At 36.2% G+C, this 25259-nt stretch overlaps 2 protein-coding genes across 3 annotated transcripts; both read right to left on the bottom strand.

Moving 5' to 3' along the window:
* Positions 1-52: 52 nt before the first annotated feature.
* LOC111420859 (UFM1 specific peptidase 2) lies at positions 53-8695 on the bottom strand. Its single transcript, XM_023053906.2, has 7 exons — positions 8564-8695; positions 7833-8456; positions 7673-7766; positions 1209-1478; positions 1004-1153; positions 378-752; positions 53-317 (listed from the first exon to the last, which is right to left on the bottom strand). Exons 1-7 carry the CDS (start codon positions 8600-8602, stop codon positions 106-108), a joined length of 1764 nt encoding a protein of 587 aa, XP_022909674.1. The 5' UTR covers positions 8603-8695; the 3' UTR covers positions 53-105.
* A 16-nt stretch (positions 8696-8711) lies between these two features.
* LOC111420858 (cleavage and polyadenylation specificity factor subunit 6) lies at positions 8712-18661 on the bottom strand. Of its 2 annotated transcripts, none has more exons than XM_023053904.2 (5): positions 18552-18661; positions 18135-18356; positions 17416-18069; positions 16332-17320; positions 8712-9796 (listed from the first exon to the last, which is right to left on the bottom strand). In XM_023053904.2, exons 1-5 carry the CDS (start codon positions 18603-18605, stop codon positions 9580-9582), a joined length of 2136 nt encoding a protein of 711 aa, XP_022909672.1. In that variant the 5' UTR covers positions 18606-18661; the 3' UTR covers positions 8712-9579. The 2 variants fall into 2 exon arrangements, with proteins under 2 accessions (XP_022909672.1, XP_022909673.1); XM_023053905.2 differs by having other exon boundaries at positions 16332-17317.
* Positions 18662-25259: the final 6598 nt, after the last annotated feature.

The following is a 25259-nucleotide window of genomic DNA, read 5'->3' as shown; positions in this document are numbered from 1 at the left end:
TGAAAGTATTTTTTACGATTTTAATGTTGGTACTTGGTGGTAGTAAATCAAATTTAAAATGATCCACTTTATTATTAAACATTAATTATAAATAAATGAATTAAATTATAAACATTTCGGTACAATAGGCATACACATATTATAAAAAGCTTTTTTATCCCAAAATTCAACACCTTTCCACCCACAATAACCCTTATTAATAATTTTATCTAAATCTTCACCACCAACATAATGAGGATCTAAAATCAAAAACTTTACGTTTCCATTATCATGGTTGCAATCAACCCCCAAAATAGTATGTGCCAAAACACCTCCTCCTTCACAAAAATAAATACAAAATCAAATTAATTTAATTATAATTTAAAAATGAATTTTACCAATCATTACTGGGGATCCATTCGTTTTAAAATGAGTTAACAACTCTAAACCAATTGATCCCATTTCTGCTCCAGAACTGCATTGAAGGACTTTACTGGTTATTCCTAAAAGTGTTTCTAAGACAAATCCCACTTCCATTGAACCAATCCATTGTTTTGAGCCAATAAAATTTGGTGGTTTATCTCCAATATCTACTAAACACTTTTGGATGTCTCGATGGGTTGGAACTAACTTAGTAGAGTATCCTTGATGATTAAACCAGGAAGCGAGGGTTTGCAACGATCTATAAGCGCAACCCCAACCGTTATCATCCATTTTTTGTTGAGAATAATGATAATATTCGTAGTTTCCTCGAACTACAGCGATTTCACCACCTAAAAAAAAATTATTTTAAAAAGGTAATATTAAATTAATAAAAAATTTAAGGTAATAAAAGAGGGTGAAGTGGGTAAGAAATTTATTATTTGATTTTTTTTGGTTGTGGTTAAAAAAGACGGGATATTAAGGTGATGGGTAAACTAAGGTCCATTTTAAAAGAGTTTTTCTATTATCTATAAAGAAGAAAAAAATTAAACTATATTTAACGTTTAAAAAAAAACCCAAAAGCCCCTTTGAATAAAATTACCATTGTTTGTGTTTTTGACGCTTAAATGAGGACTAATTAACGGAGAATCATCTTCTTGGTCGGAATTAAAAATGTATCGATTTCCTCGTCTGAAAAATGGCATTGTTAACGGTAATAATAATTTATCTTGAATAATTTTTCGTTCTTGTTCTAAAAAAATTCGTCAATCATAATAATAATTAATCATTATTTTTGTAAATTGTACCTAATGATTCATCAGTCTCTCCTTTTCCAAAAACTCTAGTAACAAAATGTCCACATAAATTAGGATAGAAATGATAAATTTCCGGGTAGCTAATTTTGGAAAAGTCTCCTCCACTTTGTTGGAAATATTTTAAAATGGTTCTTTGTAATAAAAATAAATTTCTAAAACAACTAGCGACTAAAATTTCATACAAATTTTTTACGGGGAGTTTTTTGTGAACCATTGAAAGTGCGTCCAAGTTCAAAACCATGTTTAAAAGTTCAAATTTTTCTAAAAAAAAAAGTATATAAATACTCAAAAATACAGATATTAAAAAAGAAATAATTCAAAATTCCAAACCATGTTAATTTAATCTAATTTATTAACAAAAAATGAATTTTAATAAACTTAAAAAAGACTGGAATAATCATAATCCATACTTCAGCAAAAATTTAAGAATTATACTGGTGAAAAACCAAACTTAAGGGAATAGTCGGGAATACTCTGGTCAGAAGGTTAATTTGCAAGAAAAAGTCTAAAATTGCAATAGTTATAAATTAGACTTTAGCAAAAAACAGGAATTACATTGTTCAAAGTCTACATGAAGTCTGAAATTACTGTTCAGAGAAAACAAAAAATTGATTATAAACCAAACATGATTTTTCATGGTAATACTTATGTGTTCAATAAAAGAATGCGAAGAATATCAACAAGAAACCAATGGACTTGTCTTGTTATTGCACACGACAGGAAATCACGAATACGGAAACTTTGCCAATGCAGGATAAGCACAAAAGCAAAGTAACAGCTGCAGAAATGAGGTACCGGGTGGTAAAAGATCCGTATAGATAATAAAAAGATCTACTGCTTCTAAAAAACTAAATACTGCTTTCCGAAGACTAGATACTGCTCTGGAAGATTAAATACTGCTTTCTGAAGACTAGATACTGCCGACAGGTCTAAATATAGCATCTGGAACACTAAATACTGCTTTCTAAAGACTAAAATTGCTTTGTGGAGAGTAAATACTGCTTTCTGAAGACTAAATACTGCTGACAGGTCTAAGTACTGCAAAAGAGAGATAAGATATTGTTGGAGAAAACATACATAACGTTGGCAGAAGACTAGATACTGCTTCTAGAAGGCTAAATACTCCTTTCTGAAGACTAGATACTTCCGACAGGTCCAAATACAACGTCTGGAACACTAAATACTGCCTTCTAAAGACTAAAATTGCTTTGTGGTGACTAAATACTGCTTTCTGAAGACTAGCTACTGCTGACAGGTCTAAATACTGCAAAAGAAAGATAAGATATTGTTGGAGAAAACATTAAAAAGGGCACCCCTTGCACCCCCCGGTAGCGCCGCCTCTGGTCATTAAAACAGATAGCAACTCGTCACCAACATAAACCTTTCGGCAGCGAGCGTATTTCAATGTGACCGAACAATTCTCTCAACTCGTTGGTTCCGATTCAGTTTGCTGTATTAATTGCAACTTGAAGAGATTTCTGTAATGTACAACTCAGATTATTAGGAACTTAATGTTATTTGATGGATACCGCAGTGTATTACTAACATTTTAGTACATTTTGTTTTAAATAGTTAAATAACCACGGTAGCGCCCAACCACGGTAAGTACCCAATCTGTTGCTGCTGATATTATATTTGATAAAGGAATTGGTTGAAGTAATCCTTTAAAATATTAAGTATTGATTCGCTTTTAGTGTCGATATTCAAAGTTTTTGCGAACAGCACTTCTTCGTTCATAATAAAACTAACATATACTAATAATAATGCTTTATTGCTATGTAAGGTTGACTCATCCAGCTATATAGAGCTATATTTTATTATTTCATCAATACGCCTTTGAACTGTCTTGTTGCTTAAAGGAATTATTTTAATGATGTCAGATGCAGGTTTGTGACAGTTCTTAAAACTTCTTCAACGGCTGACAAAATCAACTGTTCTGGGATAGTATGCGTTTTTCCTGAGTTTGCTATAAGTAGCGAAATATTGTAAGGCGCTCGCAAAGAATCATCATTTCTTTCTGCCGTCGGAGTGCAAGGACGAAATCAGGGCCCAAAATCCACCTTTTGTGGGCCCGAGGCGCTCTATATTGTTGGGACCCAAAAAAAGTCTAATATTACTCTCCAGAATGTTCGACCATATAATTGTCAAGAAGACAAATGCAAAATTTTCTGTTTTTAAGAAGAGTTGAAGCTTCACTCTTACTTATGGGTTTTTCATATTCGTCATTTACAAATGTTGACAGTATATCACTAATAGTTTTGTAATTTACAAATAAAATATAAACAGAATCATGGCGTGCAGACCAACGGGTATCACTTAAACGCTTGGGAGTTGGGTTAACTTTTTGTGCTAATTTTTACCATCTATGTGTAGACGATGAAAAAAATTATAAATACCTTGCACTATATTAAAGTAATTAGCAACTTCTAAACACGACTTACATGCAAAATTGAACACTAAATTTAATGAGTGGTTAGTACAGGATACATAAATAGCGGCATAAATATTTTCCAGACATGTTGGCTGCATTGTCATAGCTCTGTCCACGACAGTTTTGAATGCTGAGGCTTAATTGTTCTAATTTACTTAAAGCTGTCTCTTGTTAACAATCCGCAGTTTAATGAATCCTACGAATCGTTCTGATATTTGTCCCTCATGTTCGTATCTTAAAATTAGACTAAGTTGATCACAATGACTTACGTCTGGTGTTGAATCGACGATAATGCCAAAGTATTTGGCTGCCTTAATTTCACCACTGAATGTACTTAACATTCTATCTCTAATTATTTCAATAAATTCATCACATATGTGATGAGACAAATAACTAACAGAACCTCTTCCCTGATTTATAAATCGACGTAAATGTTCTGCCAAAAAATCGTCGAAGTTGGCAAGGTAAACTAGGCAACTCAAATAATTGCCTTTGAAACGGCTACCTATATTTTCGCACGAACCTCTAAATGGTAATCGTTGTCTTGAAAGAAACTTTACAGTGGCTAGTATACGTTCTACGACTTTTCGCCCAAGGTTTATATATTAAAGGTTGTCTAAGTACCTATGCTGCAATACTTTGATTTAGTTTGTGGGCGAGGGGCAAGAGCAGGAGTGTTTCGTGACGTAAGCGATCACGGATTGCGCACGCAACCTCATGGCTATGTGGTGCTCCGTGCATTTGTTTAATTTGAATTGCTTGGCGGTATTATTTTCCACATGTGACGTAATGCGCAGTATGATTGCGTACGAATCTAGACAACCTCTTATATATAAACCTTGCTTTTCGCCAGTAGAGTTCTTCATTTTGAATTTGATTCTTTAATTTCATATCTAATGATGTTCGATGAGCAAATCTCACCATTGACTTTATATGCACTTTAGATTCTTCATGACTTTTTAAAGTCTTCGTAAGACTTTTCCAGTCAGAGTTTGAACTCGCATATAAGAGTCTCGCAGTGAAACAGTATTTTATTTTCATTTGTTTCTTCATAAATCAATAAATCAATTAACAAGTACAATCAAACGGGGTTACTTGAAACATTTTTTTAGCAGTTTTAAAAGATAAAAACCTTTACATATTTAATTTTCTTGATTTTCTTATCGGACGAAAGCCTATGCAATATCAAACCAGAACCGGGCCCCTGTGGGTGCAGGGCCTTGAGCCACGCGCCTCAAGCGCCTACTGGTTAATCCAGCCTTGGACGGAATGAAGCCAAATTTCAAATATATACAAAACCTGTAGCGTTAAAAACCGAAAAGAAGTTAAAATGACGCAATTGAATGCCATGTTTTTGAAAAATGCCGAAAGAAGAAACATCGCGACACTGACAACGCTCAAGAATACTCAAAAATAGCTTTTCCCATAATCAACAACCGTGTTTAAACTGTTGGGTTGCGGCTAGACATGTATGTTTAACCGTGGCTAGACATTAAACCTTTATCAACAACCTTGGTATATAAAAAATACAATCATGCATTCATTTATCAATATACTAATATAAATACTATACCAATATACAACAATATACTATACCCTAACTGTGTTTTAGTTGGAATAAATCAATGAATCAGTCAATACTGAAATTATGAACCGATCACTTCCTCGTATTGTCTCATCTACACACTGAACAAAATGATCAGTTGCCACTCTTCCGCCCTACGTCCTGCTTCAAAGTTACATACACCATTGCCGCACCTTGCTGTCACTCATGAATGTTTTTCCGTATACATTACTCGTTCATCGATGATTTTCGGCTGCAATGCACCCCTCAACATGCAGAAATCGAATGACGGCATACACTTCACACTTTGCGGGAGACTCTATTGTTCGAGGCATGTTTACTACTCACTCAGAATCGACAACTGCGACCTGACGCGATTAATGGGCATACTAAAGACACTCCGTAATACAACTACGCACAGTGAAAAAAATAGCCCTCATAGCTTCAACTACACATTAAACAAAAGGTGACCACCATGCAGCAATACTTTTTGAACGAGATGGCAACATTTCCTCCAATACAAATTGTATGCCAACAGTAATTTTTACTATCTAACTCCTTTAGCAGTGTTGCATTTAAAGTTTCCAACAATTTCTGGACGAACACAACAAGGAGTTTTTGGCTATATTCCGCACCTTCCTTGACGTAGCCCATTGAGAGAAACGGAACTCCTATCAGATATATACGTGTTGTATATACTGCAAGTAGGTCCCCAATTGAATACAATGAAGAACCAAAATGTCAAATTAACAGAGTAAGAGCTCCTGCTTTAAGAATTAAAATTCGATGTCGGACACGTTTTAGAAGCACAGAATGAACTTTCAGTATTCTTGTCGAGAGAACCTATTCTTGAAACGACCTTGATTGATCTAGGTTCTGATATTGACCGGATGTTCTCATCATCCATCTGGTAATGATCTAGGACACCATCTGATATTAACGCCCTACTGTGAAAAACTATAGCCTAACGACGACCATCTGGTCATAACGCAGCAAATGTACTTTCTGAATGTGGACCATGTCGAATCCTTCACAGAGAATTCTGTAGTAAAAAATGGCAAAGGCTATCCTGAAGAAGCAGACCAGTAGTTAGAGTTGGACGAAGAAATGAGACGACATACACTTTTGTTCTTATGCTAAACACACTAATTCCAAGCTGCTTTGGAAGCCCTACTTGGTCTCACACCACTCCATTTATGTATACAAAAGGAGGCAGCTTCAAGTGCCTTATTGTAAACAGTTTCTTCAATCAAGCTGATGCAGGGTAACCTCAGAGGACACCTCGAAATCCTCATGGACCCATGTCTAAATCACTTGATTGAAATCAAAATGCACCTTATACCGACAGAATACAATTTCAACCAGCCGTATAAGGTCATATTTAGAAGCAGGGATGATTGGGCAAAGGGTGGGCCTCAACTAAAAAGAGGAGCCCTAGCCTGGTACACCAATGCTTCAAAGACAGTTAGATCCGGAGTAGGCATGGGCACCAGTGGTCCACATAGCCACATTAAATTGCCCCTCAGCTCGGACATAACCATTCAAGCAGAAGTTCTTGCTATAAACTTCTGAACCGCTTTGAACCTACAAAAGGGACAGAAAGGTGCATCCATAAACATTTTTACAGACAGTTAGGCCGCCTTAAAGGCAATTAATTCAGCCTACACGATCAGTGAGTGTACCAGCATGTCACTCTATGGTGGATTCCAGGTTACAGCAACATTCAGGACAATGAGGACTTTGCAACGACGCAAATCGCAAATGTGTAATTGCGTCGCCAGAGGCCGTCTAAGACACAAAATTTTCGATAAAGCTCTCTTGACACCTACCAACATATAAGTACAAGACCTTGAGGCAATAGTAAGGTTCACCTACATCTGCCCTAAACTTTTGGAGGGCTAAAGTTGCAATAGATCTTATAGGTGGCGGTAACGAGGGGGGTTGTTCCCCTCAGCCAGACAGCAATAATCATGATAACACATTAAACGCCATGATAAGCATGATTACTTTATGCCTGTGATCTATAGGGCCAATTGAAGAATACATTCTTTAAGAAACAAAGTTAATAAATAACTTTTCCAATGTGCTTTTCTACCTTATACAAAGTCCAGTGAATATCAGTTTTAATAACATATGAAGCAAAATTAATAGCTAAAATTAGTTTATGTTGTTGCCATCTATAGTCTATGTGGTCTTTGGTATATTTCCAGATTGTCTGAAAATCAAACGAATTTGGACCATCATGGATTTTAATGGAGATAGAACAGTTGAGTAAGATGTTTTCTTTTTAGCTTGATGCAGGAATTAATGATAATCAATATACAATTAATTATTTTTTGTTTCCAACACTTTTGTGTAATTTCTCTGCATTGTCTAAGCTTAATTTGGTCAAAAAGTGATCAACATTTTATGCTTTGGAATTCTTTTAAGACATCTTACATATTTAATAAAGAAACATACTTTTATCAACCTGTACAATGGGTGCATGAACTCTTCTTTGTTCCCCATTTAAATTAGAAGTAACCTTATTAAACATAGTTGCTTCAATTACATCCTAAAATCCACAAAGACAAAATTGATTAAAAACCCAAACACCAAAATCAATTGAAACAAATCTTACCAGTTTCAAAACATCATTTAGATTTTTACTTTTACCTTTACTCTCATCTAGAGATGTTAAATACAATTCTTCAACATTACATTCAGTAAAACTACCTGTAACCCCATTTTCAGCATCATTTCCCAAAATGAACACGTTTGGTTTTGAAAAATAAAAAGCAACCATTCCATTATCAATGTTTCTTTTTAATTCTACTAAACCCTCTTTAATACTATCTTCATCTGGATTACACACCAATGGTAATTGGGCCCTCAATCTTATGTGCATAAAATCGGAATAAAGTTCGTAATCTTTTAAAATTTCAACTTTAGCTGCTTCCAATTGATCGTTTACGATAAAAAATGATTCTATTTTATTATTTTGATCAATAATAATTTTAATATACAATGGATTATCCGTTACTTGAATATTGGTCAATGTATTCTCAAGTTTTTTATGGTCAAATCCTCCTAGTGAGGTGTTAACTTCGAAAACACCACACAGTTCAATTTCTGTAGGAAAATATGGGGCTGTACCAGACGTTTGATCGTTATTATTAACAAATAAAGAGGTTATACATTGAGTTTTATTGTAAAATACTCCGTATAAGTTTCCTAAGCATGGTTCTTTTACAGCTGTTAGTCTCTAGAGAAGAAAAATTAAAAAACATATGTTTGTAAAAGTCAAGGTTATGTTTATAACAATTTTTTGATTTTCGTTTAAATTTTTAATTAGAGATTTAGAATACTTACAGCTACGACTGCTTCTGATAGTTTTATCAATGGTTTCATTTTTTGTTACGATGTTTACTTGAATAATTTAAAAGCTGTGAGCGTTTTTGAAGTTTTTTTTGACATAACCTAGAAATTAAATTGGGTGTATTAAAATTAAAAAAAGTAATTGATTTTATCGATTTAATTAGTAGTGTCGATTTAATCCTCAGAAGTAAAATCTCAAATGTTTAAATTTACATTGTAAAAAGAAAATTAAAAAAGAAATTTGTATATCGTAAGTTTCTTTTTCACCAAAATCAGATTGGTAATAGTTCTCCAACATAACCTCGAAAAGTGTCTTATTTAAAATTTAATTCTATTTTTTCGAAATTTTATAAAAATACATAAATAATGGTTCAATTGGTAAATTTAAGCCTTCTTAAAACATTCAATATGTACAACTTACCAAAAAGTCTTTAAAAAATCATCACCTTTGTAACTAGGTTAAATATAACCTAATTGTTTTCACATTTTAAAAAATGTTCATTTCTTTTTATATACACTAATATATACAATTTGTAAAAAAAGACTTAGTAATTATCATTATGTATAAAAAAGGGAGGAGATTTAAACTTAAAAAATAAAAAAGTCAGTTCATTTTTTTTAAATACACTAATTTTTATGAAACATCATACATTCTTCTTTTCCACCTTCGTTTCTTCAAAATTCTTTCTTCACCAAATCAATTCTTTCCATCCTAAAAAACTAGTCTTGCTAAAAAGATTTCGGCAGTTTTAAACTAATTCGTATTTAATACCAAAACTAGACAGAAATCTACTTCTTAAACATCCTAGCCACATACACATAAAAAAGAATATTTCTAATTCTTCCTCTTTTTTTTTACTTAGTTATTCAAGATAATTAATACCTATAACATATAATAGATATAAACGAACATTACTTAAAAACTAACTCAATCTTCTTTGACTTCTCATTATTATTTGTTTAAATTCAAAACTCTATTTTTTATGTAATTTTTGTATTTTCAAAAGTTGTTAATGTCTGGAACGATGAGATTCGTCCCTTCGATCGCGTTCCCTTTCACGATCCCTTTCCCGCTCTGGATCACCTCTTCTTGTTGAGTCTCTTTCCCGATAACGATCGTCATAATAGCCTCCTCCACCACCACCGCGTGATTTACTTGATGGTTCTGCATTTGGATCAACAACTTCCGGTGGTGATTTATTTCGCGATCGTGATACTCGCGAAGAACTAAAAAAAATTAAAAATAGGTTTATATAACTATTTATATATCAATATTAATTGTATTAATTGGTAGGAAAATGCAACGATATTTATTTCCTGTTATGTAGAGTAAGTCAAAATATTTCCACTAAATTTATTTGTTTTCGATTTTCATGTTCTCTGTTTCAGATAATCTATGTGTACCTTGAAAACGATACAACATGCAGAGTTACTGATATAAATTTAGCGGACTTCTGGAGATTTGCTCACAAGAACCATGAAGAACCACAAAGAACCTTGGATCATACCAGAGTTATAAAACTATTAGGACAAGATAAATATAAATCTAACAAGACATTAAACAACTACATCAACCAGTTTAGCTAGAAATGGAAAGTCACCTATATAGAACCCAAAAATAAATCTGCAAAATGCTCTGAGCAACAAAAAGGGAAATAAACGAAACACTGGCTCAAAATAACACATTAGCGGACAAAGAAAAGGTGACGCCGAAGATTAAAGACTAGAGAAAGCAGATGTCTATGACATAATACAATTCACAACGAAAGAAGTGGCGCTACAGATGAAACAACTAAAACAAGGCGAATCACCAGGTTCAACCAACATTACCAATCAGTTGCTGAAGTGGGGAGGAGAAAGCAGAATAACTCATAGAGCTGTATAATAAAATACTGCAGGACGTAGAAACTCCAGAGACTCTTTAAGAAAGGAACATCCTCAGGCCTAGAGAATTACCAAGGAATTTCCCTCCTAGACACATCCATGAAGCTATTTTTCCATGTCCTGGAACACCACATTCTGAAGAACATAACAAGTTAGGAACATAATGTTTTGAAACAAACAGGTTAACAGTCGACGCGATCTTCGTAGAATATAACAAACCAGCATACATACTTATGTTTTATAGTTTTAACGAAAGTGTTCGACAGGATACGACTGCAGAAAAATAATTATAAGAGTTGAGGCGTAAGGGCGTAAGTAATAATCAGACAACTTAATATAAAAAATATCACCACAATTAAAACAAACAGTCAAGATCAGGTATCATACAAAAAGTGCGTAAGACAAAACACCGATATAAGATGAGGGAAGATTAAGTAAAAATCATATGCTACGCCGACGACGTAACATTAATTGCAGACACAGAGGATGGACTGAGTAGAGGATGTATAGGTTTGTTGTATTAGGTGGCAGTTTCCACTAAAGGCATTTAGCGGATGACTGGACATCGTCCATTCAATGTATATTTGAGAAGGTATCGACTGAAGGAGACGAACGGGATGTGTGTGTGAGTGTGGGGTGAGTGAAGACACCCTGCAACATATCTTGCAGGAGCCTCCGGATGGGAGGAGAATAGAGAGGAGATGAATGGAACTGGTTGCCGGTAGGAATTGTGTTTGGTTATGATGAGGAGTATAGCTGGTTGGTAGGAGGAAGCAGTGAGCGGCCTTGGGGGTGGTTAAATGTCTTAGCATCCACATGGTGACGTTAAGATTATTATAAAAGGAAGGATGACTGGCAGACTTTCAGAATATAGCGGAAAAAGCAATCTTAGAACTAACTGTTAGCAAAATAAAAACTATGGTAATAGTTAGAAAACTGTGCAGATGAAAATTAGAAGTGAACAGCCACATAATAGACCAAGTAACTGACTACTCTTATTTAAACATAAGTTTGAAAAACTCAAGAACAACGTGAGAGCGTCAACAAACCAGCCAGAATAAGGAGAGCACTAAGAACTAAGGTCCGTCCCAACGAGATGTGTACCACTGGAAAATATAGTTAACAATATAGTTATAGAAAACATAGTTTAACATAAACGTCTGATATTAACGGCACAGCCTGCGTGCTGGAACTGCCATTTCACTGAAATCAACTTAATATTTCTTAATACAGACTTTCATTCGATTAGATTTACCATTATAACCTTGCTCTCTTATTCTTCCTTATTCGAACCTAGACCTAGATTGATACCTGTAAATCAATAGTGTACGGTAGGTTTCACGCCTTAGACTTTACGAATTTTGACAAATTTCATGTTCATAATTTAAGAAAAACGAAAATAAACTATTAACTTTAACCATCTGTATCTTCGTTATTATTAACAATTAGACTAAGATAAATTGGGTTAAATCGTAATAATTTAACGTAAGGAATTCACCGTTACCCTGTGTCGCATTACTAAAGAATCAGCCTGTATATTGATGTATTTACGCTTGAAATAAAAAAAATCTCGATGTTTCTAGAGAGTAGTTAATAGAGAAGAATAAGTAAAAGTTTTAGTTTTTGAAATATCTTGAAAATGAATTAAAACTAGCACTATCACTACAACTAGAATCTTTTGAGTTAAACCGTGCGTCTTTTGAAAAAGTGTTTGACGTTTCGGATGCCATGTTGACGATGAAAATTATTTATTTATATATGGTATCGGTGCTACATATGTTTCGAGATAATTTATCTCGTCATCAGGCACGACGTCAAGAATTTACTACAAACAGATCTCGATAGTATCATCATTCAAGTGGAAAGTCTTTTTTTTTAAGTTTTTTAAGAGGGATGTTATCAAAATTGTTTCTTCGAAAAATATTGTTGAAGTTATGAAATCAAAAACTACCATATTTAAAAAATATACAGCTTTGTTCAAATAATGCTTAAGAAACCATATTAAATTGTTAAATTAAAAAGTAAAACTCAACAAAAGGTTGGAAGCACTCACAACTCAATGTGTATGTAAGTGTTAGTTCAATTAACACTGGCCGTGAAAGCCTTCGCAATTATATCTTGAAAATTGTCGAAGATATGACTGCTTTTACGCTGCAGAAACGAGGCTTTAGTTCTTTATTCGGAAACATAAAACTGCAGAAAACACAGCAGAGTTCGTCAATCGGCTTATTGAACATGATGAACACTCTATCGAAAACCACCCCGGATCCGCTGACAAAATGGAAGAGGATGTAATAGTTGAAATGTTCCAACGATCCACATAAAGTGAAATACACTACCTACATTGGTGATGACGATAGCTAAACATATAAAATCGTTGTAGCTGCAAACACATATGGATATAGTGTGTAGGAGGATATAGTAATAAGAAAAAAAAAGAATGCATTGGGCACGTTGAAAAATGGATAGATAATCTCGTATCCACGCAACGTGAAAAAAAAAACAAAAAGGTATTAGTTGAAAAGATGTATTAAAACTCACTGCAGAAGTGATCAGTGACTTCCTGGTAAAGATTGCTGGTGTAAATGGCACCAAGCAGAAGTGAATAATACTTTAGATAGGACTGACTTGGAAATCACATATTAGTTGCAAAATCAAAAAAGCAATAATTGTACTGATCCAGTGTTGAAGGGCAATCGGGAATACTTGAGAATTAAATCCGAGAGTTACAATGTGGATCTACACTTCTGGGATAAGACCCATGATAGCTCACGGAGCCAGTTTGGTGCTCAGCACTAAAACATGCATATAGGGCTAAATTGCTGCATCAATGGCAACCATTGGCCTGCCTGTTAATTATGGGCGCCATGAGATCGCGATGAAGACTATGCTGAAGGTGCTGCCACTAGATATTTTTATTAGGGAGGTGGCCATGATGGCGTTGCTTCGATTTCGATCAGTGGACAACAAGCAGGTTGTAAAAATGGGAACAGTCCAAAGCGAGCCCTGCAGCGAGATTGTTCGTAAACAACCCCTCCTTGAAGCTCGCACAGGCTATATCACATCTACTTTCTTAAGCAAGACACACTTTAGCATTGAAATGATATCCCACAGCAACCTAACCTCGGGTAAAACGCTGTCCATCTACACTGGTAGATTAAAGAAGATTGGAGGCTCCGGAGCGGGAATTTTCTCGCACGATCTCCAGCTGCACCTTTCCATTTCGCTTAAGTCGTACTGCACGATTGCTCACGCCGAAATAACTGGTATAAAGATAGCAGCCAATGTGATCATCGACTCCAAAAAGGTTGGCAGAAACGTTGTAATCTGCACTGATAGCAGACAGGCTTTGCTGGCGCTTAGTAGGCATCGAACTACATCATCGTTAGTGAACTCCTGTCGGCAATCACTTGAACAGGGTAATGTTTATTATAACGTCACGATAAAGTGGCGAAAAGGACATATCGGAATTAAGGAACACGATCATGCGGACAGGTTGACGAGACGGGCGGCTAACAAGTCACCGGTCTCCCCTGAACTGTTTGTACCGCTAGCTTTTAATACTGCATCAAAGCTGATCAACTCCATCTCCCATCGAGCTTTTTGCGATAGATGGAATGAGACAGCAGTAGGTGCCTTTGCAAAGAAAACTGCTCTACCCTGACCGGAAGAGATCGACTCAGTTCCTAGGAAAATCAAAAAGTGACTTGGGGCTCCTCACCCACTTCCTGACTCTACACTGCAGGTTACGTGATCCCTCTGTAGAGGGTGTGAAATGGAAGACGAGCCGGTAAATCATATTGTTTGTGACGTACCTTTCTGTTCTATATATAACGTTCATTAAAACATTGGGCTGGTTTTTTCTGACCTTTGAATGAATTTATTAATTGTAGGGATGTACAAAGGGCCCGTTGGGGTATAAATGCTGTAAAAGAGTTCACCTCCATGTGAAACTACATACATACATTAGACAGTTTTAAGTAGAAAAGATCACCACTTTCTGCAGAAGTTCAAAAAGCTATTAAACCTATTTACCAAGATGTAACATCAGAGGATTTATTAGAATGGTATTTAGGAAGAAACACCCAGAATAGCAATTTATTATTCTGGCCTAAAGATAGTTCGGTTTGCGACGTATCTAGCATTTTAATGAAGGCTTTGGGTATCAATATTTTTGTTCCGTTCCGAATGGCGAGCATCAGATGCCACTAAACAGACAAGAACAGAAAAGAAGAAATTAGATGTAGAAGACCCTGGAATTTCTGACTAAAGGTAAATCACAATTTTTCATTTTATCACATTAATAACAGTATTTAAATTTTAAAGATGTTTTAATTTTTTTTCAAATGTGTTAGTTCAAGCTAGAATCAATACATCAGTGTAATAATCGTTTAATAAATTATTAAAAAATGTTGTTTCTGTTTGAAATATTTTTGAAAGCTACCTCAAATATGAGTTGAAAAATATAAAAAGATAACTCTTGTAAAACAATTTCTTTACAGCTAAAAAAATTCGTGAAAATGATCTCCAAACGTAAATATAATAATATGAGCTGTATAGAATATTGAGTCACATGAAAAATGTCCAGTTGCAGGAAAATTTTAATCAATTTTAAATGTTGCTAAATGTCAAGTCATGAATTTGGCATGTGTGTATAAAATTAACGTCAACTATGATGTGTTAAATAAGCAATTTTAAACATACTTATAGGATACTTCATGGAACTATCAGAGGCTTATGAAATACATTAATTATGAATAATTTTAACAGAATATCTCTCAATGGTCAATCACAATAAGTAATAATGTTAACATAAATAATTAAAAATACTAGAGCATAATTAAAAATAAAGTATTAAAACAATTAACTGAATAGATGAGGGAAAAACGCTCATCAATAGATGGTAGGTAATTAATTAAGAAAGGACAGTTTTAAAATAGTGTTAAATTTTTTCAGAATGTTTATAATAATTACAAAGGCTTACACAACATTCGATTAATTCCTGTCAATTAATTGTATGATAAAGCTATAGTTCGTTTTTTTCTATAATACTTGTCAATGTAAATTTTTTAGGGTTTCTGTTGGTATTATCTACGACCCTTGTAAAATATATGTTGTTTTCCTGATTTTTAGTAACATTTTCAGTAACTAAATAGTTGAGGTTAAAATACCAATAAATTTTTAGATAAATACGATTATAACGAAGTACATATTTGTTGTAAAAACGTGTTACAAAGTAATTAAATAGAACAAAACACTTTTTCTAGGTAAATAAATGGCAAATAAACACCCCACAACATTTTTTATGCACCTTTTCTTTTTGAATAACGAAACTCAAACGTCAGTGTGACATATTTATTTCAAAACATGATAAAACAAAACTCACTGTTAATTTTGCCAACTTTACAACGATTTCACAGGTATTATAGAAAAAAAAAAATGAACTGTATATGTGATCACTGATCAGATAAAGTACCACTTCTGTTTGCATGATCTAATTGAAATTTGATATCTGAATATTTTTCGTAATTATAAGCACACATTCAACATACTAATCAATAGTTATATATAATTTCAAACGAAAGTGTATATGATAAAGGTTTGATGTATTTAGGTTAAGTTTCAATTTGTAAATTGAAGCCTCTTATCGCTGATTTGACTATCATTGCATAAATAGCGTCTCTTTTATAGTCTTGATATGATAATATAAAATATTCAGTTTTGTACAAAAAATACTGATTGACTAAATTAACCAAATTGTATTGTATAGGAAAATATTTGGCTTTATACCTGTAACATTTGATTCATTTAAAAACTCAAAATAATTGTGAAAGGAATTAGTATACATTTTAGTTTCTACCAAATAATTAATTCTTACCTATCTTCAGCATCTCTATCACGATAATCCCTTTCTCTGTCTCTTTCACGATCTCCTCCACGACTTCTGGACCTTTCTCTGTCTCTTTCCCTTTCCCTATAGCTGTCAGCATAATATCTATCCCTGTCCCTATCGCGATCCCTCTCTCTATCGCGACTTCTTTCTCTGTATCTAGAAGGGGATCGATCTCGTCGTCCTCTTCGATGTCGATCTCTGGATCTCGATCTATCCCTCCTTCCAGAACTGTAACTCTTATCCTCAACACCTCTGAGTGTGTCTTGTAACGAACTAATTAAGATTTTACATCTGTCATCGTTCGCTACTTTTGACTGTTTAATCAGGGAAATTGCTGTCACTAGAGTTTCTATTGCGCTTGCATATTCACCAGCGGCGGCATCTGAGACAGCTCTTGCGATTGCTGAGCTTGAAACCGTTCGATTTCTAGACATGATATCCTCAAATTCCTGTTCGGAAATTTGTGGGTGATCGTTAATCGGTCCTGGATACGATTGCGTCATATTCGGAGGCATGTTATAACCGTGTGGCATCGAATTGGGGCCCATCGGAGGTCCCTGGGCCATTCCCGGTCCCGATTGCATGCCATGGTGATGGTGGTGATGGTTCAATTGAGGCGGTGGGGGTCCGCCGCCGCCACCTCCGCCGCCCTGTTGCTGCTGCTGTTGGAAGAAGGCTGGGTTTACGTGGGGCGCGGGGGGACCCTGCGGCGGATGGCCTTGTGGTGGCCCTTGGGGCGGACCGGGCGGTCCACGCGGTCCGCCCATTCCGGGCGGCGGACCGCCCTGGCCCACCGGATGATGGCCGGGTGGGCCCCCGCCTTGCGGTGGAAAACCGGGTTGCATCGGGGGCGGGCGCGGGTTCCAATCAGGTCGCGGCGGTCCACCCGGACCGGGCGGCCCGCCACCACCTGGTGGTCCCTGACCTGGCATACCCCTCGGTGGACCCTGTACTTGTGGCGGCCCTTGAAACTGCTAAGTTGAAGATGAACGAATAAAGAGAAAAAATTACCGAAACGCGAATTAACCTAATTTTTAAATCATTTCAAATTATTTATTTTTTCACTTACCATAGGTGGTCTAGGATGTCCAGGACCTTGCCCAGGTCCTGGTGGTGGTAAAGGTCCTCTCATTTGTTGTGGTGGCATAGGTCCCATATTAGGTCTGGGTGGTCCATTCCATTGAGGTTGTTGGAAACGCATTTGTTGACCACCCGGACCCATTTGAGGGGGTCCATTAAATGGTGGGGGAGGTGGAGGCCCACCTTGCATACGAGGAGGAGGTGGAGGACCGTTAGGGCCTACAGACATACCAACAACAGCATTCATGGGGCCTCCGTGGCGCATTGGAGAGTTCATTTGCATACGGGGTTGGAAATTCTGATGGTGGTGGTGATGAGGACCTGAAGGAATAGGATGGTTAGCTTGCCCGGGATGTTGACCGCGTGAGTTGGCGTTATTTGGAGGATTAGGGCGAGTTTTTGACTGACTTTCAAAGTTACTGAGAGCCTGTTTCGTAGGAAGGGTTACAATAGGAGCTTGCCCATGAATCGTAGTTTTTGGTAGACGATCCAAACATAACCTCATACTTGTTTCCGAACCCATCGAAATGACGCAAAACCCTTTTGATTGACCATTTGCGCGATGTTCAAAAAATTTTACTTCGTGAAAGTCATTTACACCAGCATCATGAACTGCATTTGCAATGTCTTGATCGGTTGTCCACTATATCATTTCAATGGAAGTTAATAATCTTATCGGTAATGTGAGATCCTTATTTAATGACTCACCCAAGTTAAATTACCAACGTAAAGTTGATGTCTTCTTCCTAAAGTTCCTGTTGATACATTATTCCCAGCTGGTGGGTATGTGGCCCCATTTGTCTCTTCTGCATTTGAATTATTTGCTGGAGGCGGCGCAGCTTCAGCCGCATCTCCACTTGGGCCACCTCCAGTAGCTGGAGTTGAAATAACATCATCATAGAGATCAACGTTATCACCTCCAAAATCGTCCTTAAAATCAAAAAAGGAATTAGTTTTACCAATAAATATTAATATTGGTTGAATATAACATTTAAAACGTCTTAATTTTGTTAGAAAAATGATGAGGTTTAGGTACCTTAAGGCGGTTAATGGTGAATTCGTTTTAGGAGCTAAAGAATTAGATGAACTGGTAAAAGAAGGTTAATTAACTTAAAGCGTACTTACCTGTGCGAAATCTTCTATATCATCAGCGTATAAATCCAAATCGTTCTCCGCCATTGTCCCAATACAAGAAGTAAAGCGACAACAACGTGATGGCGTCAGCTATGAAGTTAGGTTATTAAGAAAGAATGCCGGTGCCAACTTAAGATAATAAATTTTACTAAACGATAACAACAAAATTACTGAATTTATTATTTTATGTAATTATTTGAATTAAAAATAATACATTTTTAGAGTTTAATTATTATTAATGATTTAAAATCATTCTTTTATTAATTAAAACATTATTAACATTATAATGATATCAAAATTTATTATTAGTAGTTCAATAAAATTATACTACAATCTAACGTTGAAAAACAATTAAAATTAGAGCTAACACTAGCACTAGAGCTAAAACTAGTAACATTAGGGTTTAGCCGTCTTAAAAGACGCATGGTTAAACACGAATGTTTCTAGTTCTAGATCTGGTGTTAGGGTGTTAGTTCTACTTCATCAAGTGTTTGCCTCCTCATGGCACAATTGGATGTGTGGCTTCCACTACCCTTATGGAGTAAGGGAATTCACTAACTAAATGACACTCCAACGGTCCTGTCCAACCTATCGCATTGTGGCTAAGGACTTGCACGGAATTGTTATTATTATTATTATATTATGTGCTGAGTTCCAGCACGGGGGATTTGGCTTAACCACTTGGATCGAGAGGAAATAACCTAATCAAAAACCTCAAAGTCAAGGTGGAACGGCTTATGCTGAAGACTTTTATCGCTTTACAGCGTTAGCTAAAAGGGTAATATTTGGTTCCTAATAAACGGACTCTGGGAACCTCCCGTTTCAATAAAATCCCCTTGCTGCGGCATGCAGAGCTCTACCGTGGGCATTAAAACATTATGATCCTGGATATAGCCAAAGGGCATGGTAACCGGTCACCTTCCTATATTCATAGTCATAAAGTTATACCATAAGATGGGACTACTTGGCCACCCCGGGGCTACATGGACACAACGCATCCGTGTTCACTCCTGTGTCACGAAAGCGAGGTTAGATTATGTTTTTGTTTTCTAAAGGAAGTCACTGATTAAAAATGGAGCGCATGTAACACAAACCTCCAGGATCAAAATCCTACATGAATTACAAAGTAAAAGATTTGGAAAAGGCAAGGAGAAAAGCCGCAGAAAAGTTCAAGTGCCTCTGACAGCATTAGTACGGAAGATGCTTGAAAGGAATTTAAGACCCGTTGGACATCCAATTGTTTTAAGTCTGAGAAGCTGTTGATTTCTGAAACTTTGCCTGTTGTTGCGAATTAGGGGTTCCTCTTGACAAAGGCCGACATTTGAGATGTGGTGAAAAAATACCTAGATAAACAAGGGAGGCAGGTCAAGGTCTTCAAGAACAACAGTCCAGGTCCAGATTCCATCGATTCTCTTATCGCTAGAAACAACCTGTTTATCAGAATAGATCATCAAGCGATCCAGGTCGTCAGTCAACCGCGACGACACATTTTTTAACAACGCTAACCTTGCGCTTTCTTCAGTGAAAAGTGTAAACCTATATAATTATGATGTGTCCAAGAAGCCCCAACAACGGGGTTATTCGGACATCACTTTTTTGTATATTTGTTGTTGTTTGTATAAGGTATTTTCAATGTTTTATGATAGCCAAGGGCGTCGCCAGAGAGGGGCAGAGGGGGGCCACTGCCCCCCCTCGAGGTAGATTCGAAAAAAAAATTAAAATACAATAAATATACATCTCGAGTACTGAACAACTATCGAATGGGATGCCATATTTTGATCTGGAAACCAAGGAAGTTCAAGAAGAATTCCTCGGATTCGTCAAACTTGATGCTTTGGATGCGAAATGTATTGCAAAAGCAATAGATGAGTTTTCGGCAGAAGAAGATCTTGATCCGGACAAATGTGTTGGTTTAGGATTTGACGGTTGTTCGACGATGTCCGGGAAAGAAGATGGTGTGCAAGCAATCCTACGCAGAAAATATAAAAAAGCTTTGTGCTTTCATCAAAGGAAGGTACCATCAAAGATATTATTAAATTTTTTCAAGAATCAGTTTTGAGACGCAAATTGATACCAAATATTTCCAAGCTTTGCGAAACAAGGTGGAGCGAGAAACACAAAAATATTAGTGCTTTTAATGAGAATTTTCCTATTATAATGGAGGCCTTTGAAACCTCGTCACGGGAAGAAAATAAGAATAAATAACGCGACTAAAAAAAATAATTATCAGCTCCATGCAGCAGCTTCTAGAGTTTCGTTTATTCTCAGCTTTATTTTGATAGCCAAATACTCGGCTATGATGGCACCTGTGGTAAACTTGCTCCAATCCGTAGCTTTGAATGCAGTTAAGGCATCCCAGCACATTAGCTGCCTTTTGGAATTTATAAAAAACCACCGTAGCGGTCCAAAAACGTCACAAATGGAATTATTAGGGACGCTACTATCGTTGCAGAAAAACTTGGACTGGGAGAAGACATGAAATCCTTGCCCCGTATTGTTGAGAGACAACAACATCAGAACAATCACCCAGCAGCAAGTCCCTCAGAATTCTGGCGGAGGTCTTTAATAATACCATACTTAGACTCGATTATTAATTCTTTTGAAGTTCGCTTTTCTGAAGAAAACACCCCGTCATTTTCCTTATGTAAATTACACCCAGCTCAAATGTTAGACATGTCCCTTGAAGACCTCGTAGAAGCTGGTGAAGTCTTTTCCCAATTTTACAATTTATCAAATATCAACAACGAAATCGAACTATGGAAAAAAACTATGGCAAGATAAACCTGACTCAAAAGAATTAAGTGTTGTGGATGTCATAAAAGATGCCGACATTTTTTTCCCTGAAACGAGAAAAGCCTTTATAATTTTGGTCACTTTACCCTGCACGACATATACTGTTGAACGATCTTTTAGCAGCTTGAGGACAATAAAACCTGGCTTAGAAGCACTATGGCAGAATGTCGTCTCAATGGTCTTCCCATGATGAATGTGTATAGGAAGCATATTTGTGAAAACTTTGAGGGTTTTATTGATAATCTGGTTGACCAATTCGCGAAGAAGCCACGACAATTATGTTTTAAATAAATTGGTGTTATTTTTCAATTTTTTTGTCGTGCGCCCCCGTGGCCCACTGGCTGGCGACACCCTTGATGACAGCTCTATAATTCTGAAGGTTAGGTTGGTATGATGAACAAGTTTCTGTTGCCCTAACTTTATTTCTTCACTTTTAATCTTGAAAAATGCGCAAAAAACGTGTCTAAGTAACCCCATTTTACGGTACCGATGGCCAGATTAAGGGTCACAATGTTTTAAATATTGCTGCAATTATTTTGCATTCATATTTTTATTCTTTTGCAAAGAATATCAGTCATTTAATTTTTTTTAATATACATTAAAGATTGCGATATAAGAATCTTTTTTATTAAAAATATTGGAATAGTAACACAATAACAATTATTATGTTATTTTAGTCGAATAAACTCTTGCTGTGGTTGTGGCTCAATTAAGAATACTCATACTACTTGTTTGTCCTTCACTGTAGTAATGTTATACTTAAAACTGGAGACTCGGAAAATAATATGACCTTGTTGAAGCACAGCGAAACGTAACTCGAGTATAAAAAGGTGCATTAATGTGCTGTGCCCAGTGTTGTTGAATACCCGGGTATTTATTTTCAAGGGAAAATTCCCTGGATATATACCCGGGGGTATTTACCCTAGATGGGTATTTAGAGGTATTTATACAATTTAATTTAAATTGAGTTGATGTCAGTTTTGCAAGCATTTCAAGAATGCAGAGTCGATTATCGATACACCAAACTTATTTATAACATCTACAAGAGTACTACAATGACGGTAAAATTGCATGAAAGTACTGATCGAATACCCATTGGGCATGGGGTATGACAAGGCGATACAATGTCCCCCAAATTATTCATCATAGTCCTGAAGAATGCATTTAAATAACTGGATTGGACCCACAAAGGCATAAACATTGATGGCAAATACCTAAGTAATTTGCGCTACGCGGACGATGTTGCTGAACGACTTACAGGAGGTGTGTGCAAAAGTCGGGCTAAACATCAACGTTTAGAAATCAAAATTTATGACAAATAATAATAATAATAAAGATGTTTATTGATCAGATAAGAAACAAAATAAAACAAAGAGTAATACAAAGACAAATAAAATTAAGAAATTAATGAGATGTGTCTAAATCTGATTAAAGAGGGTCATGTCAGGTCGACCAAGAGCAATAGTCTCCTGATCAATCTGTTTTTCAAAGACGCTCATTTTGAATACAACAACAAAATCAAAAAGGTACAACCGAACGATTCAAGTCAATAAAAGAAAAACCAAAGCGACATGACTGTTCAACGGAAATAACTAAATTAAATAAAAAAAAATATTTTCTTTCCTGTCCTCTTCAAAAATAATAATAATAACAAACTAAAATCTATCATTCAACAGCTTACTCAAAAACACCTTAACTTTGCTCTTGAAGAAAATCAGACCAAGACCTTTGAATAAATCAGGTAGCAAGTTATACAAGTTAGGCATACAGTAAGAAAAACTACGTTTAAATAGTTCTGAGCGGTGGAGAGGTATCGTCAGTGTATGTTTATGCCTAACATTAATATTGTGTATGTCCGTGCGAAATTTAATCTTGTTATACAGGTAAGGCGGTTTCTTGAACAGGATAATTTTATGGTAGAGACACAAACAGTGTAGAGTTCTACGTCGCGTCATATTCAGCCATCCAATTTCCAGCAAATCTTGTTCCCAGCTCTAACATCAACAGCTCAAGTGGAACTGGCGAGTCATGACACGCGAATGAAGAATGAGCAGTGGACAAAACGGCTGCTTGGGTGGAGACCGCGAGCAGACAGATAAAATAGAGAAAAACTGCCTACACGCTGGACGGACGACGTCAAAAGAATGACCAACAATTGGATTCAGACAGCACAGGGTAGAAACGAATGGAACAGAATAGCCTATGTCCATCAATGGACGCAGAGGATTGCTTGATAATAAAATTACAAGTACAAAGATCACTAAAAAAATTCATACAAATAAAACAATAAACGCTAAATAATTTATTAAGTTTTATTCATAATGATTTGATCTAATCTAAATTACGACAGATTTCAACATCCATTTCATCTTCTTCTTCATTTTTTTCCCAATCTGTCATATTTTTACTTGTATCACTTTTATACAGAGTACGGCAGAATGCAGTCAAACGGGAAAAATGTTGTGGCGACGCAGTGGGCTTAAAACCTAAAACCATTCGGAAATGGATTAATAATGTAAGGGCGACAGGATCTACAGTTCCTAAAAACCCGTTGGGCGATTAAAAGTGTGCGAACACCCAAAAACTTTATGGCACTAAAAGCCTCAATTGAACTATTTCTAACCCGATCTGCGCGAAAACATGCTGCTGCACTTCGAATATCGTCCAGAACTGTAAGGCGAATCTTACAGTCAGACCTTCACCTGCACCCCTACAAGATGATGAGTGCACGGGAATTGAGCCCACAAGACTTTGTGAAACGTAGAGACGCACGTAGAATGCAATCCTAACTGCTGTTATCCCCGGCACTGTTGTGTGGACTAAAGGTGGCGATTTAGGACGTCATCGGTGGAATTTCGCAAGATATACTGGAAAGAGTGGCCGAAAGCCAAGGCCTCCACTTGGACGATATTACGTTTTAAAACATCGTGAAAAAAAACGGTAGTTTATGTACTTTTGAGCAATAAAACCTTTTTTTATTTATCTCGAACCGTTGTCTTACAATTAACCCTTCAAATCAGGGACTGCATTCTGCCCCACCCTGTACGTACAGTTTGGGTATTTACCCTGGGCCGGGGTAAATATCCGGATATATACCCATTTTATAAATACCTACCCACCGGGTATATACCCAGCGCCCATCATGGCCGTGCCATGTTTTATGGCATTCGGTTGATTTGTTTTGACATTTTCCGCCAACTTATGACGTCTCGTTGGTATTTTCTTTTTAATAGGCCTGGCTTTCGTCTAGCAAATGATATTGGCTGTACGTGAATTGCCTATTTTGTTTTAAATCTTAAGGCGCTATTGTTTCCGGAAGTATTTAAAAAACTCTCCCATCCATTTTTGGTTTTAATTGACTTTAATCTTGTAACAAACCTCTTAAAGCTTTGAGAGCTGGTACCAAAAACTTTATTGCTTTCTTTCATCAAATTAACTAGTGAGACAAATGAATCTTCACTTACAGTTTGTTCCATAAGGGACAACGATGTACTAGGTAATGAATCTTCTTCTAAATTCTGACACCTCTCCTAATAGCCTAATAGGTTTGATGTATTAATATGTTCTGACATGTTTTCTTAAATGGCATATGAAAACCCATGGGCTAAGCATTTTCTCCAAATGCACTTGATGAGAAGGTGCTACAAAAAGCGGCTATCATGAATGCCTATTTTCCCAACAATGCGGACGTGAAATCGATCGCGTTCTCAAGATCATTAAAGGTCAAAACGAAGGCCTGAACACGAACAAACGGAGGGTGCTCAAAACGACGACTGAAGAGTGGCAAGCCAACACCACAGCAGCTGAACCCAGTTATTTCTGGAACCTCCAAGGATTCCAACAAGGGTAAAAAAAGGCCAGGAACTGCCTAAACTGTCTGCTTTTGATTCAGTTCATCACTACGGA

Source organism: Onthophagus taurus, chromosome 11 (genome assembly GCF_036711975.1).
Source record: "Onthophagus taurus isolate NC chromosome 11, IU_Otau_3.0, whole genome shotgun sequence".
Classification (NCBI taxonomy): Eukaryota; Metazoa; Arthropoda; class Insecta; order Coleoptera; family Scarabaeidae; genus Onthophagus; species Onthophagus taurus.
The sequence above is the reverse complement of the archived record's forward strand: the minus strand, read 5'-3'. Positions and strand labels throughout refer to the sequence as shown.